Here is a 13,502-nt window from a genome sequence, read left to right as displayed (position 1 = left end):
CAAGTTATGCTTCTGAATCTTGGCAGAAGTATAAAAGTATGCATTTATTAGAAATTTCATTTAAAGGTCTCAAAATGAAAGCTGCATTTGTATTTTTATTCATTTTCTGGAGTATTTTAGTTTCACTAAATTGTAAGAAATAATCCAGCCTCAGCAGTTCCACCTTGAAATATTTAATGGGCCCCCAGCATTCCAAAAAGTATTAACAGAAAAATGTCAGTTTTAACACAAAAGTAACTCACTAGTTTTCATTTTAAATAATAGAAATGCTGTGAAATATATTAAGAGATTTGACATCTCGCATTGTTTTAACAGACGTACTCTAACCAGTACTGATAAATTTTAATACCGCCAGTGAACAACATCTTTGCTGCAGCTGTAATAGTCATTTCTCTGCCGCTGCTGTTGTACCAGCTAATAATGCCTTATTATGCACATCTGCTTCTCTTGGTTATGCTGCTTACTTGAGTGCGCAGTCCATGCAACAGTACTTTGTTAGTGCCTCCATGCATTTTACATCTGACTTATAACTTCATGCAGGCTTGACTGAGTAGGACAAATTCTGGGGCTAGCATCTAGTCTGCACCAGAGGATGCTTCTGCATTGAAAAATACTGTATGCTGCCTCCCCTCCTCAAGGTAGGAGAGCAAGACATTAGTTGATCTGCCCTACCTGTGTTGACTAGCTAGTGTTTTTCCAACAGATCTGCTGCTTGTACTCGGGTTACCTGATGTGAAGCTCATACAAAAATTATGTAAGCATTGATTTTTTTATGTTTGAATCTTTTTGGTTACCCCCAATTCACACAGCCTTTACTGACGTTAGCGTTCCCTCTAAACCACCCAACATTCCACCCATTATTGTTTGTTTGTATCCCATAAATGACAAAACCTGGAATTTTGTTATCTTGTCCTATTACACAGTAGCTTGGGTGGAATACTTCATTTGTCCTAATCTCTTCTTCCCCACCCTAAGGCTGTGGGCAAGCAGAAGTATAAACATGCTGGTAAGCCAGACTCCTCGCCATGCATGCCTCCTACAGTGTGGTTAGTCCCAATTCCTGTTCTTGTGAGGCCTGTGGTAGACCTCCACAATCATATAGGAGTGCTGGTACAGCATCTGGTCTCCTGTCTTTTCCCTGACATTCATTTGCTCTTTTTTGTCTCCCTTTGCTGAACCCAGTGTCATGAGTGGATTCTTGTTGTTGCACTAACTGGGTGTGCCACTGTGTGGATTTCTGAATTCTGACTTTTAGTGCTTGAATGCCATATGATGAAGGATAAAGAGTATGACAAGTAATCTTAAATTCCTTTTGACAGTGAGCAGCCCCATTTATCCACTGGTAATCTTTATAACATTTGTTTCACTATTCTTTACATCTGCATTGCCAGATGTCATTCGTAGAATCACCGTAGTATTTTCTTTTTGTGTTGCAGAACAGTACCAGTACTGTTGTGGAATGATACACTGTGGTATAACAGTAGCTATCTTAGCAGATGATCTTAGAAGATGCAGCACATTAAATTCCCTATCACTGGGCTGCAGTTTTTGGTCGGAAAATTTACATGGAACTTAACTGCAGGTTAACTTTAGGCGCTTGAGTCCTTTTTGTAAGCGATTACTCAGTGAAGTGTAGAAATTCACTGCCTGGTTCTGTTTCCATGCAGGGCCATATGATACATAGCACTTTTGTTATCTTGGGTACTTGATTCTTTTACTGAAAAATACTGCATGGCAAAACAAGTTAATGTCTGCCATTTCTTTGTGATTGCACCATTCGGATCTTTTTTGCTTTTGAACCCATCTTCTACATAACCTTGTATGTTTCTGTCATTATGGGCATGGATTATAATGTGCAGAATGAAAACAGAAGTTTGCAGTCACAAAAGGAATATAGATTGTCTGTGTCAGTATCACTAAACAGTTCCATGTGTGACTCAGTTGACACTTTACAGATACTGACATTGTGAGCATTCAATTTGTTAATCTGTATACCACTATGGTAGATGTTATTTTATAGAGCAGAACTTGGGAGTATGTATATTTGCTCTAACTTGAAAGTCACTGCATCACTCCAAAGATTTTAATCATAAGGCTATAAAAAGTAGACAACTACTAGAAAACGTGACTCCAAAACGGATTACAATAAATCTCTGTGAAATTTAGCCAGAAGGTAGTTTGGAAATTAAATCAGTGCAGATCAGAAGAGATGCCCATAATTTTACACTTGACCTTTTCTGTAACCTTTAAGGGTTTAATGTCTTTTAATATATCTGCATGGATGAAGGGCTGAACTGGAAACCTTTCCTATTTTTTATTCATCTAGATACCATTTCCGTCTTCCCACTGGAGTTCCTCGTTGCTTCTAGAGTTTTTATTTAATTTTTCTTTTCAGTTTCAGTTATATTAACCCTACATTCACCTCATATAGCCTCAATTTGCATAAAGCTAAGCAGCAGACCATGTGAAAATGTGTGCTTATGGGTTTCTCATGTTATAGTTCCATTAGCATTCATTTGTTGATGTTGTCACACACAGGCAAGCACATACATTCCCATAAGTCAAATTTCGAGCCCTGAGCATGCTGTTTTAACCTTAACTCTTTCATTTCAGCCTTTACGTAACTAAGACAATTTTATGTATGTTTTTTTTTTTCCTTTGGGGATTGCCTCATTTGTTTGTACTCTCTATCCGTTATTTTGTAGGCATGCTCAATCACCCTCCAATTCCAATCACTGAGTTGTGTGAGCATACGGAACATCTGAAGGCTAATGACAATCTCAAGTTGTCCCAGGAGTATGAGGTAATGAAAAATTTCAGTCATGTTTTGATCCACTTTGCAAAATGATGCAAATGAAGGCTACCGTTTTTTTTTTTTGTTTTCAATCTTGTATTTAACTTTTAACCTACATTCTGTTCGGAGTAGTTTTTCCTTTGATGTTAGCCTAAGGCTGTATATGTAAATATTTGTACATATTTGCTACAGTAAATACCAGTACAGTCTCTTTTTTTATTGGGGGAGGAGAATGTGGGAACACTTATCTCCCCTTGGGATGTATTACTGCCATTTGGCACAATGCCTCTGTTTTAATGAGAATACACAGAAAATTTGTATGTATCTGCTTCTTTATAAGAAAGAAAAATGAGAATTTTTCTGGTCTTTTTCGTATACTTTTTTAAAAAGTGACTTTCAATATCCTGTAGTATTGACTGTGACTGATACCACTAATATTTCATTCAAAAGGAGGAAGGCCGGAAAAGTCTGAGGACAGCTTTTTATAAAATTGTTCAGGTCTCAGCTGCCTAAAAGTTACAGGGCAGTTCTTGCTTTTAAGCAAACAACAAAAAAGTTAAGCTACATTGGTTGGAAGCTGAAAGTGGTGCATGGGAGCTTCTGAGAAGGGGGTTTTCTAGTAAAGTATAGATGGGCTTATTGCATATGTTTTCTTGAAATGCTGATTAGTTACTAGAAAGTTGATTATAATCCACATTGGAGGAGAAAAAATTACTCTCTTCGGATAGATTTACTTGTTATCTGTTGACACTTCTCAAGCTCTGTATCTAACATTGAAATTACAGGTTGTGGTTTTAGCTGCTCTGTCCATACTGCCTAAGTTGCAGTGTCAGGTTCCCCAGACGTGTTTGCATTACCAGATTTCTCCTCCTGTAGTATGGTACACCGGGCATTTGTCTGTTCCTGCAGCAGAAAAAGCTTGTATGACAAACATTTTTGGCAAGCTTAACTTACCGCTTAACTCCCAGGTTCTGGGAATTCAGAGGAATATTTCTAGTTAGCAGTCTGCAGTCATGAAACTGGTTAACGTAGTTGCATCCTGTCATTAATTGGCATTGTATGGTTGCACAGTGCATTAGTCAAACTTTGGGAGTAGGTGAGCTGTGCAACAGTTAGTTGTGTGGTAATATACTTAATACGAAACGTATTCAAATCAGGTCTGCTGTTATGCCATTAGAGAGGTAACATTCTCTTTAGGTCATGTCCGACTGTCGTCATTAATGATGAAAGATATCTGTTTTGCAGGTACATATTCAAAACATGCTGCTACAGTGATTGTTTTCATAGATGGAATTCTGTCAGCTGGACAGGCATTGATTGGCTACAGCATTCAAATATGTATAGGTGGCATGCCAGATTAGTTTAACATGCGCTGCATACAAAGCATTCAGTTCACATATGTGTGGTTTGTGTTTTACCTGTGCTACATGCACCCCTTTTCTTTGGAAAAAAGGTATCAAATAATTCTGTTCACATTCACATTTACAGATTTTCCAGTGCTATGTGAAAATCATGTCCTATTTTCATAATACTAAAATAAGCTTTTCCTGATGCTTGTATTTCTTGTAACCAAATCATCAAATTTGCATTGTCATGCAAGCATCTGATGGGTCTAGAACCTACTCTTTTGATATGTAGTAGATTATATGATCTTGCATGGCATCTTACTAGATTTAGGAGCATTGTCATGATAAGTGTTTTAGAATGAATGGTGCTGTAACAGTAATAGCCCTTCATTGCACATTCTGTTATGATTGCACAGTGACTTAACCAGCACATCCAGATTTTTAAACTTTCACTTTATACATTTCTGGATTTGTAGTAGAATAGACTACACAGTACAGTGTTTAGTATTTAGATGAAAAATAGATCTGTTTCTAGGGTTTTCCAGTCAGACTTCAGTCACTGCGAGGGAATACTTCAGGATTTTGGGTCTCAGGCCTTCTAGGATTCTCATGAAACCCCTGACAAGAGTCCACATGAGAAAGATATGATGGTATCGGTAATCTCTTTGGTTACGATAGGATCAACACCCCTTGTCTTTTCAGATCCCAGTGCTGGGTGATGTTCATCGTGTTTCACTGCTGCAGTCATTACACTTGGGTTATCCTGCTGTCAGGCGGTCCTGCAGTCGGCCAGAGTTCCAAAGTCTTGGTCCGGCGACAGTTGCTGTCGCTTCTTCCCTGACGTCAGTGCACCAAGGGTATATAAGATGCAGCTGACGCCATTTTCTTCAGTCTTTCTTGCCGCACGGTGCCCGAAGCAAAAACAGTTCGCAAGTGCCGGTCGGCCGACTCCTGAGATTTTCGAATTTCAGAACTGAAGTCTTCAATAAAGCTAAGTACCCCATTGGGAAAACTTTTTCTTGCCTCAGACCGATGTCAGTAAAAGTTAATAATTGCATTTCTTGTGGGAAGCAAATACCTCATAAAGATTTTCATTCTTACTGTATTCCATGCCTAGGCCCAGACCACGACGTCACTAGTTGTCGGTTTTGTGCTAGATTTAACAAGCGCACTATTAAATGTCGATTTGATTTTGCTCGCCGTTATTTTGGCCGAAGGTTCAATTATACCATGCATTCAGAACAGCTGATGACTGGAATACACAAAAATCACAAAGACAAAGATAAGGACAGGCATCTGAGGTCCAAAACTGACGATGAAGCCTCTTCTGGGCCGTTCGCCGGTTCTCAGTGAGGTGCTTTCGCAGACACTGACACCCGCTACCTCAGAGCCACAAGCCGCCTCTGACTCCCACGTGGTGATTACTAGGCCTCTGGAAACTCAAGGTATTGGGCCTACGGAAATTAACCCCTCAGATGATGTTTTCAGACCTTCACAGCTTACCATCAAAGCAACAACCAAGTCTAAAACTCCATTAAAGACAAAGAAACAAGTACAGCATTCACCTGGACAGGCCTCCATGCCTAAAAAACAGATGCTCAAAATGGCCGAAGACCTAATTACTCTGATCAGGGGTTCCCATCCCCCTCCTGATAAAAGGCCTAGGCAGGATACAGACTATGATTCCTATAACCAGGTTTCCATTTCTTCTGATTCCTCTTCAGACTAGGGATACTCTTTACCCCCCTATGAGGACTCTGATGCTGAAGAATCAATCCCTTCAGCCTCTCCTCCTGAGGATTACTCTTTTGGGGAAACTTTACATGCCATGAGGGAGCATTTCCATTGGGAGAGCCAGGATTATTCAGAATCCAAGAAAAGGCTCAGAGATTTTCTTTTATTGCCTCAGCACAGGCCCCTTGCTATTCCGCCTGTGTTAGATATTGTGGATGATGTGTTCTCTGAATCTAGTTTAACCCCTGACTCTTTGCCCCCAGCACCAGTCAAGCCAGATAGGTACTACAGAGTCCCTGACTCTCACAAATTTCTTTATAAAAACCCTGCTGCTGACCCAGAAACTATTTCCCAGGGTCCCAAAGAGATAAAAGCTTCCACTGCTAAAAATCCAGTTCACTCTGACAGGGATTCTAGAGCATTAGATAGATGGGGGAAGAAAGTTTACACTTCTGCAACTTTAGCAGTAAGGGCTTTAAATTGCCAGTTCCACATGCTTAAATGCCAACAATATTTAATGTCTCTGTTAAAATAGAAAATGCCTACAAGCTCATAAAGTCCTGACTATAAGGGAATGCAGGATTTGTTGCATGCAGCTGAACAAGTGGGAAAACATACTCTGCAATGTGGTTTTGATTCATTAGAGGCTTCTTGTAGAGCCGCAGTTACAGGATCTGTGATTCAAAGGCATGCTTGGTTAAAATAACAAGGTTTACCAGATCATGTTAAGGCAAAATTACTGGATGCTCCTTTACAGCATGATATCTTGCTTGGTGTTAAGGCAGAAGAGGTATTAAAGAAAAAGGAGGATAAGGCAAAAATCTATGCAAACAGTGAAGGACTTCTTACAGGTACAGCCACCTCGATTTAGCAGAAATTGGCCTTCTAAAAATTGGTCCTTTCCAGTGTCAGACAGACCACAAAGAGGCAGATACAGATGCCCAAGAGGCAGATCTCAGCCCCAAGGCTCTTACAGACCACGACAGTGGGGTGCTTCTACCCCAAAAGGAGGAGAAGACAAGTCACAACCTTATAGAAAACAGTCCCAATGACTTCCCACTTAAAATGCCAAGCACTTACCTTTTGGCAGCTCCCTTAGGGGGAAAATTAGCACTTTTTCACAAAATTGGCATATAATCACCCAAGACAAATGGTTTCTGAAGATTGTGTCTCAGGGTTACAGGTTCCACTTTCACACTCTACCAAGGCCAAAAGGAATGCCAGACCTGCTACAAAATCAATGGACAGAGGCACAAAAACAAATTACAGCCCTCATGGACATGAGAGCCATTCAAAAAGTGCCACAACAGGAACAAGGACAAGGATTTTACTCAAGACTTTTCTTGGTCCCCAGAAAGGACAAAGCCTGGAGACCCATACTGGACCTATCTGCTCTAAATACTTACCTGGATGTTCCGAAATTCAAAATGTTAACATTACAGCAACTTCTTCCCATGCTGGGCAAGAAGGCTTGGCTTGTTACTTTGGACCTCAAAGAGGCATACCTGCATGTCCCAATCAGACAAAATTGCAGAAGATACCTCAGATTCATAGCTGGCACAATGCATTACCAATTCTCTGCACTGCCCTTTGGCTTATCTACTGCGTCCAGGGTCTTCACAAAATGCCTGGCACCAGTAATTGCATTTTGCAGACAAAAAGGAATTCAAATATATTCCTACTTGGACGACTGTCTTATTCAAGCAGAGAGCAAGGACATTCTTCTAAAGCATCTGGCGTTTGTAAAAAGATTGCTAATTTGCCTAGGGTACACAGGAAATGAAAAGAAGTCAAAACTAGTGCCCTCACAAGAGATAATATTCCTGCGTGCCAGCTTAAATACAATGGCCCAGATGGCTTATCTCACACCAGACAAGCAAAGACAACTGACTCAGTACTTTCAAGTGACGGCAAAAAAAACCCCAACTCCTTGCAAGAAAAATTCTGCAGGCCTTGGGGTTCATGGCGTCCTGCATACTACTAATACCATATGACAGACTGCATATGAGGAAATTACAATGGTACCTAAAAAGTGTTTGGACTCAACACTGTCACAGTTTGGAAACAGTAATACCACTTATTCCCTGCCTAAAACAGGAGTTTCGATGGTGGGCACTGGCATGTCACCACAACAAGGGACAGCCTTTCACTTTACCCACAGCCAGGCAGACACTAACAACAGATGCTTCGGATTACACCTGGGGAGCACACATGGCAGGAAAATGTATTCAGGGCAAGTGGGCCGCAGACCAAATGCATCTTCACATCAATCAAAAAGAGATGCTAGCTGTACAAAATGTCCTAACAGCTTTCAAGGACCTTCTGCATCCAGGACAACTATTAGTAAAAACAGACAACACCACAGTTATGTGGTACATAAACAAGCAAGGGGGCACTCATTCCTATCCCCTCTGCAGACAAGCATGACATTGTGGAACACAGCACTGACCTATCGACTTCATCTGCAAGCACAATTTCTGCCAGGAAAGAAAAATACTCTGGCAGACGACTTAAGCAGAAACATCATGGATCCTCATGAGTGGAAATTAAATCCACAAGTATTCAGCATGATAATACAAAAATGGGGGTGCCCAGACATAGATCTTTTTGCCTTCCCTCTGAACTGCCAACTACAGAAATTCTGCACAAGGACTTACCACACACAAGCATGGAAAGTGGATGCTCTCTTGTTCAGCTGGAAAACCCTAACAGTTTATGCTTTCTCACCACTGCCTCTCCTTTCAAAGGTACTCCTAAAAGCCAGACAAGAAAGGCCAAAAATGATCCTGATTGCCCCAGACTGGCCACGCCAGCACTGGTACCCAATCTTAAAGAACTTGGCTCAAGGCCCAGCATCGATTTTACCTCAAATTCCTCATCTTCTGACTCAGCAAAACAATCAGATCCTGCACAGCCAACTCAAAACCTTAAACCTGGCTGCATGGCAGATTACTTAGCCAAGCAGCCAACACCTCTCTCTAAAGCTGTTATGGATGTTATTTTGGAGGCCAGGAGGCCCAGCACCAGGAAATCCTATTCAGAAAAGTGGAAGAGATTCTGCGCCTGAAACCAAGCTCAAAGCTTTGACCCTCTTGTTCCAAATATTCCTCAAATATTACAATACTTAACTGAGATGCTGAACAAAGGCCTAGCCTTTTCATCCATTAAGATCCACACCTCTGCCATCTCGGCACATTACAGTACAGATCCTCCTATTTTCTCTCATCCATTGTTAAAACAGTACCTCAGAGGGGCTAAAAACATAAGACCGCTCCGGAGAGCGCCAACACCAACTTGGGACCTCAACTTTGTCTTGGAAAAACTAACTTTACCTCCTTTTGAGCCAGCCAATTCAGCAGAATTAAAATATGTGTCTTGGAAAACTGTTCTGCTTCTGGCAATAACCTCAGCACGAAGAGTCTCAGAGTTGCAGGCACTAATGGCAGTGGAACCTTTCATCATTTTTCATTAGGACAGGGTTTCCTTAAGAACAAACCCTACATTTATGCCAAAGGTGGTATCCAGTGTGGCTCTTAACCAAACTATTCACTTGCCAACATTTTATCCAAATCCCCAGAATAAAGGGTAGAGACTTTTGCACTCATTGGACATACACAGGCAGTTACGCTTTTACTTGGACAAAACAAAAGCTTTCAGGAAAACTGAGCAATTGTTTGTAGCATATGCTGCAGGATCACAGGGAAAGGCTATTTCAAAGCAGACCATTTCAAAGTGGATAGGACACTGTATCCGTTTCTGCTACACACAGCATGGAAAAACTGTACCTAGCAAAATTAGGCCACATTCCACAAGGGCTACAGCCACTTCAACTGCCTACCTTAGAGGAGTACCTACCAAGGATATCTTGGAAGCTGCAACTTGGAGTTCAGTGCACACCTTTACCAAGCATTACCACTTGCCTCTTTACTCAATATCCAGAGCTGGCTTTGTCACTGCAGTTCTGCAGGGCCTCATAGCTACCCCGAATCCTGTATAGACCCAGCCACCTTACCTCAGCTTTGGGATTCATCCCAAGTGTAATGACTGCGGCAGTGAAACACGATGAACATAGTACAGTTTTGTACCTACCATAAATGTAGATGTTCGAGTGTATTCACTGCTGCAGTCCAGGTTACTCTCCCTCCATCCCCACTTCTTAGTTGGAACTTATCTATACCTTTCTACCCTATACAAACTATGTGGTATATTTGCTTGTAACTGACGGTGTAGTTTTTATTTTTTATGTATGTTTTATTAGCAATATGTATTTCCTACCTATTTGGGGGCACCTGACATCTGGGGCAAGAAAAACTGAAGAAAATGGCATCGGCTGCATCTTGTATACCCCTGGCGCACTGACGTCAGGGAAGAAGCGACAGCATCCGACGCTGGACCAAGACTTTGGAACTCTGGCTGACTGTGGGACCGCCTGACGGCAGGATAACCCAAGTGTAATGACTACAGCAGTGAATACACTCAAACATCTACATTTATGGTAGGTACAAAACTGTACTTTGTCAGAAGTGAAGTCACTTGATAGAAACAACAACAGATATCCCTAAATCCAGGTCGCCCCTGTTCCCTCCATGTTCCAAAACAGTCACCACACATGCCTCACACTTTGCTTGGGGAGCAGTTTCAGGAGGGATAAAAGTGCAGATGCAAGCACATAAATATAGATGAGATACTTGACCTGATGACACTCAACTCTCTGAATCATATTTGGTCCCTGGGATCTCTTCAAGTTATTACAGACTCTCCCGCAGTCATGTGGTATATCAACAAGCGGAGAGGAACCAGGTCATACTCCCTTTGCAGACTAGTCATGTTAGCTTGAGATATAGCTTCATAGCACATTCTCACTATGCAGTCATCCTGCAATACATCAGAGCAAAACTGTGTGGCAAACAAGCTGAGCAGGACAAGAGAAGACCCTCTTGAATGGAAACTAGATCAAAGGGTCTCCCAAGATTTGATTCAGCTGGGGTAGTCCCTCAAACAGACCTCTACCTCCTGTCTAAATAATTGTCTGGCAAGATTCTACTCCATGACGTCATGTAGGAAGGCCTGGAAGATGGATGTCTTTTCTTTTCCTTTGATAGGAAAATTCCTGTACTCTTTTACATCCTTTAGACTAATATCCAGGGTACTTCTGAAGATTCAGAAGGAATTCCCCAAGATCATTGTGGTGACTCCCTTCTGGCCCAGGCAGCAGTGGTTCTCTCTTCTTTTGGAAAGGGCCAGGGACAATTACCACAACCTTCCTCACAGACTGGATGTACTCGCACAAGATCTGGGGTGCTTACACCCAGAACACAATGAACTTCAACAGACTCCCTGGGTGATAGGGTCTTAATTCCTTTTAGACACCTGTTTATTGAGGACATGCAGTAGGTTCTAATGCAGGCAAGAAAGCCTGCTACTAGAAAGTCTTATATTAACAAATGGAAAAAGTTTTGTAGTTGGAGCCAACAACAGAACCAGCAACTATCCAAGGCTAGTTGTGCTGTGGTTCTGTAATATTTCTGTGAGTTACTGTCCTATTACCTTTCTTACTACTGTATCAAAGTTCATTTGTCAGCCATTTCAGCCTGCCTGCCCATGCATTATCATGTCAAAATGTTTTTGAAATAGGTTTTACATAAGAGGCTTCCAAGAAAACTGGTGGCCCCTCCTTGGGATCTTAGGTTTGTGTTAGAGACCTAACACATGTTCCATTTGGACCAGCTAACTTGTCTGACTTGAGGTTCTTATCATTGAAAACAGTTTTACTGATGCTTTGATCTCTGCAAGAAGGGTATCTGAGTTGCAAGCTGTTACAGGGAGTCGCTTCTATTCCACAGGGGTAGGGTTTCTTTAAGAATTAGTCTTTCTTTTATGCATAAAGTGGTATCTGAGTTTACTTTAAGCCAAGCTATCCATCTCCCCATTTCCTTTCTTGAACCCAAAAATGAGGGAGAAACGTTACTCCATACCTTATATGTCCACAGACAGCTCAGGTACTATCTTGACAGAACTGAATCTTTTGGATCTTCAGATCACTTGCTCATTTCTTGTGAAGGTAAGAAGAAGGGACAACCAGTATCAAAACAGACAATTTCCAAATAGTTGTTTAAGCTATTATCTGTTTTATACTCAACACAAAAAAACTATTCCAGGCAGGGTCAAAGCCATCAGTACCAGGGTCTTTGCTTCATCTACAGTTTTTTAGAAAGGTTTGGATTCTAGAAGATTTCTAGAAGCAGCAAGTTGGTCCTCTCTATATACTTTTACAAAACACTATAGGCTTCTCTAGGTCTATATCAGGCCTTGCTAGTCTAGGTCTATATCAGGCCTTGCTAGGTCCATTATCCAGGGGCTCCTAGACTCTTCTCCTTCCACCTCCCAAGTGTAGTAAGCTGGGGTAATCTACTCATGTAGCTAAGGCTACTGCAGCAGTGATCAATATGATGAACGTAGTACAGCTGTGAAAGTAAACTTAGCATAACTTTAGAAATTTGAATGATCATTGCCACAATAGCCATTCCCTTCCATCTACCCCTCTTGTTTTTCGGTGCACTTTTTAAGCCAGGGTGTGATTATTTTTTGGTTTTTCCTATCATTGTCCTTTCAGGTTTCAGCCTCTCTCTTTTTATAAGCAGGAAATCTCTGAATGGCTAGGCACCCAAACTTGTTTAATCAGCTCAGCTTGAGATGCCAGACAGTTTGGGCACATGGAAGGTGCCTTGAAGCTTTGGAAACTGGCCAGCTGTTATAGCCTTGGCAGGACATAATCCATATAACTAAGTGTACTGTGGCAATGATAATTGAAACATCTACTGTTATGGTATAGAGTTTACTTACACAACTATACTTTCCTCTGTCCTGCATTTATGGTCAGAGTGCGTACTGCTTTATTGCTCTTCCAAGTATTTTGAATGATATTGCAGTAGTAATCCCACTGGGGTTACTTCTGCAGTAGAGACTCCTTCCAATTAGCCATCTAGTACGTTCCCTTTCTTTCTCCACAATCATGAAATGAGAGAACGTGGAAATAAAGAAACACTCTACTTATTTCATCTGGGTTCATCTCTTTTGGAAGACCTTAGTACTCTGACCAGATTAGGGCAATCCCATGGGCCTGGTGACATTTGTATTTACCCATAAGTGAAGATGGCACAAGCTGTTTTTCCTTTTCTACAGAATGCCCTCCTAATGTCTTTAGCCAAGGGAGGAGATCAGCCTCACTCAGAGGTTGTGCATGTTAACAAAGTGCATGACCTCTTTTCAGCCATGATCCAAGCAAATGTTTTATGTGAATGCAGTGCTGCACATGTATAATAATGCTTATGGTAATAAATGCAGTATGAAGGAAGTAATTCATTACATTGTTTCATGCAGCACTGTTTGATCAGCTGCATAAGGATAAGTCAGTCATTCGGTAGAAATTAAAATAATCAACTTTTAGCTCCTGACCTCAGTGTTTACACTGTGTCCTGAAGCACTGTTGTTTTTTATATTTCTTTTGGTCTTGTAAGCTAGGGTCAACCCTTACTTCTTTTGGAAATGCATTCCATACCATAGTATCAAGAGCAAAGAAGACTGTATCACACTTCATACTACTTGTATGAGGAAATGCAAGGGAAGGG

At 41.2% G+C, this 13,502-nt stretch overlaps 1 protein-coding gene across 32 annotated transcripts in view; it reads left to right on the top strand.

The window, feature by feature from the left end:
• Window positions 1-13,502, top strand: part of LOC122787386 (receptor-type tyrosine-protein phosphatase S-like) — a 3,272,784-nt gene that overhangs the window by 2,968,827 nt on the left and 290,455 nt on the right. For all 32 annotated transcript variants that reach the window (XM_044054059.1, XM_044054057.1, XM_044054056.1 and 29 more), the window contains one exon: window positions 2,706-2,803. In XM_044054059.1, the coding sequence (XP_043909994.1) occupies window positions 2,706-2,803 (98 nt within the window). The remainder of the gene's footprint in view (window positions 1-2,705; window positions 2,804-13,502) is intronic.

Source organism: Protopterus annectens, chromosome 13.part0 (assembly GCF_019279795.1).
Source record: "Protopterus annectens isolate FY-2018-M chromosome 13.part0, PAN1.0, whole genome shotgun sequence".
Taxonomy (NCBI): domain Eukaryota; kingdom Metazoa; phylum Chordata; order Ceratodontiformes; family Protopteridae; genus Protopterus; species Protopterus annectens.
Note: the sequence above shows the minus strand (reverse complement) of the source record. Positions and strands in the feature narration are given on the sequence as shown.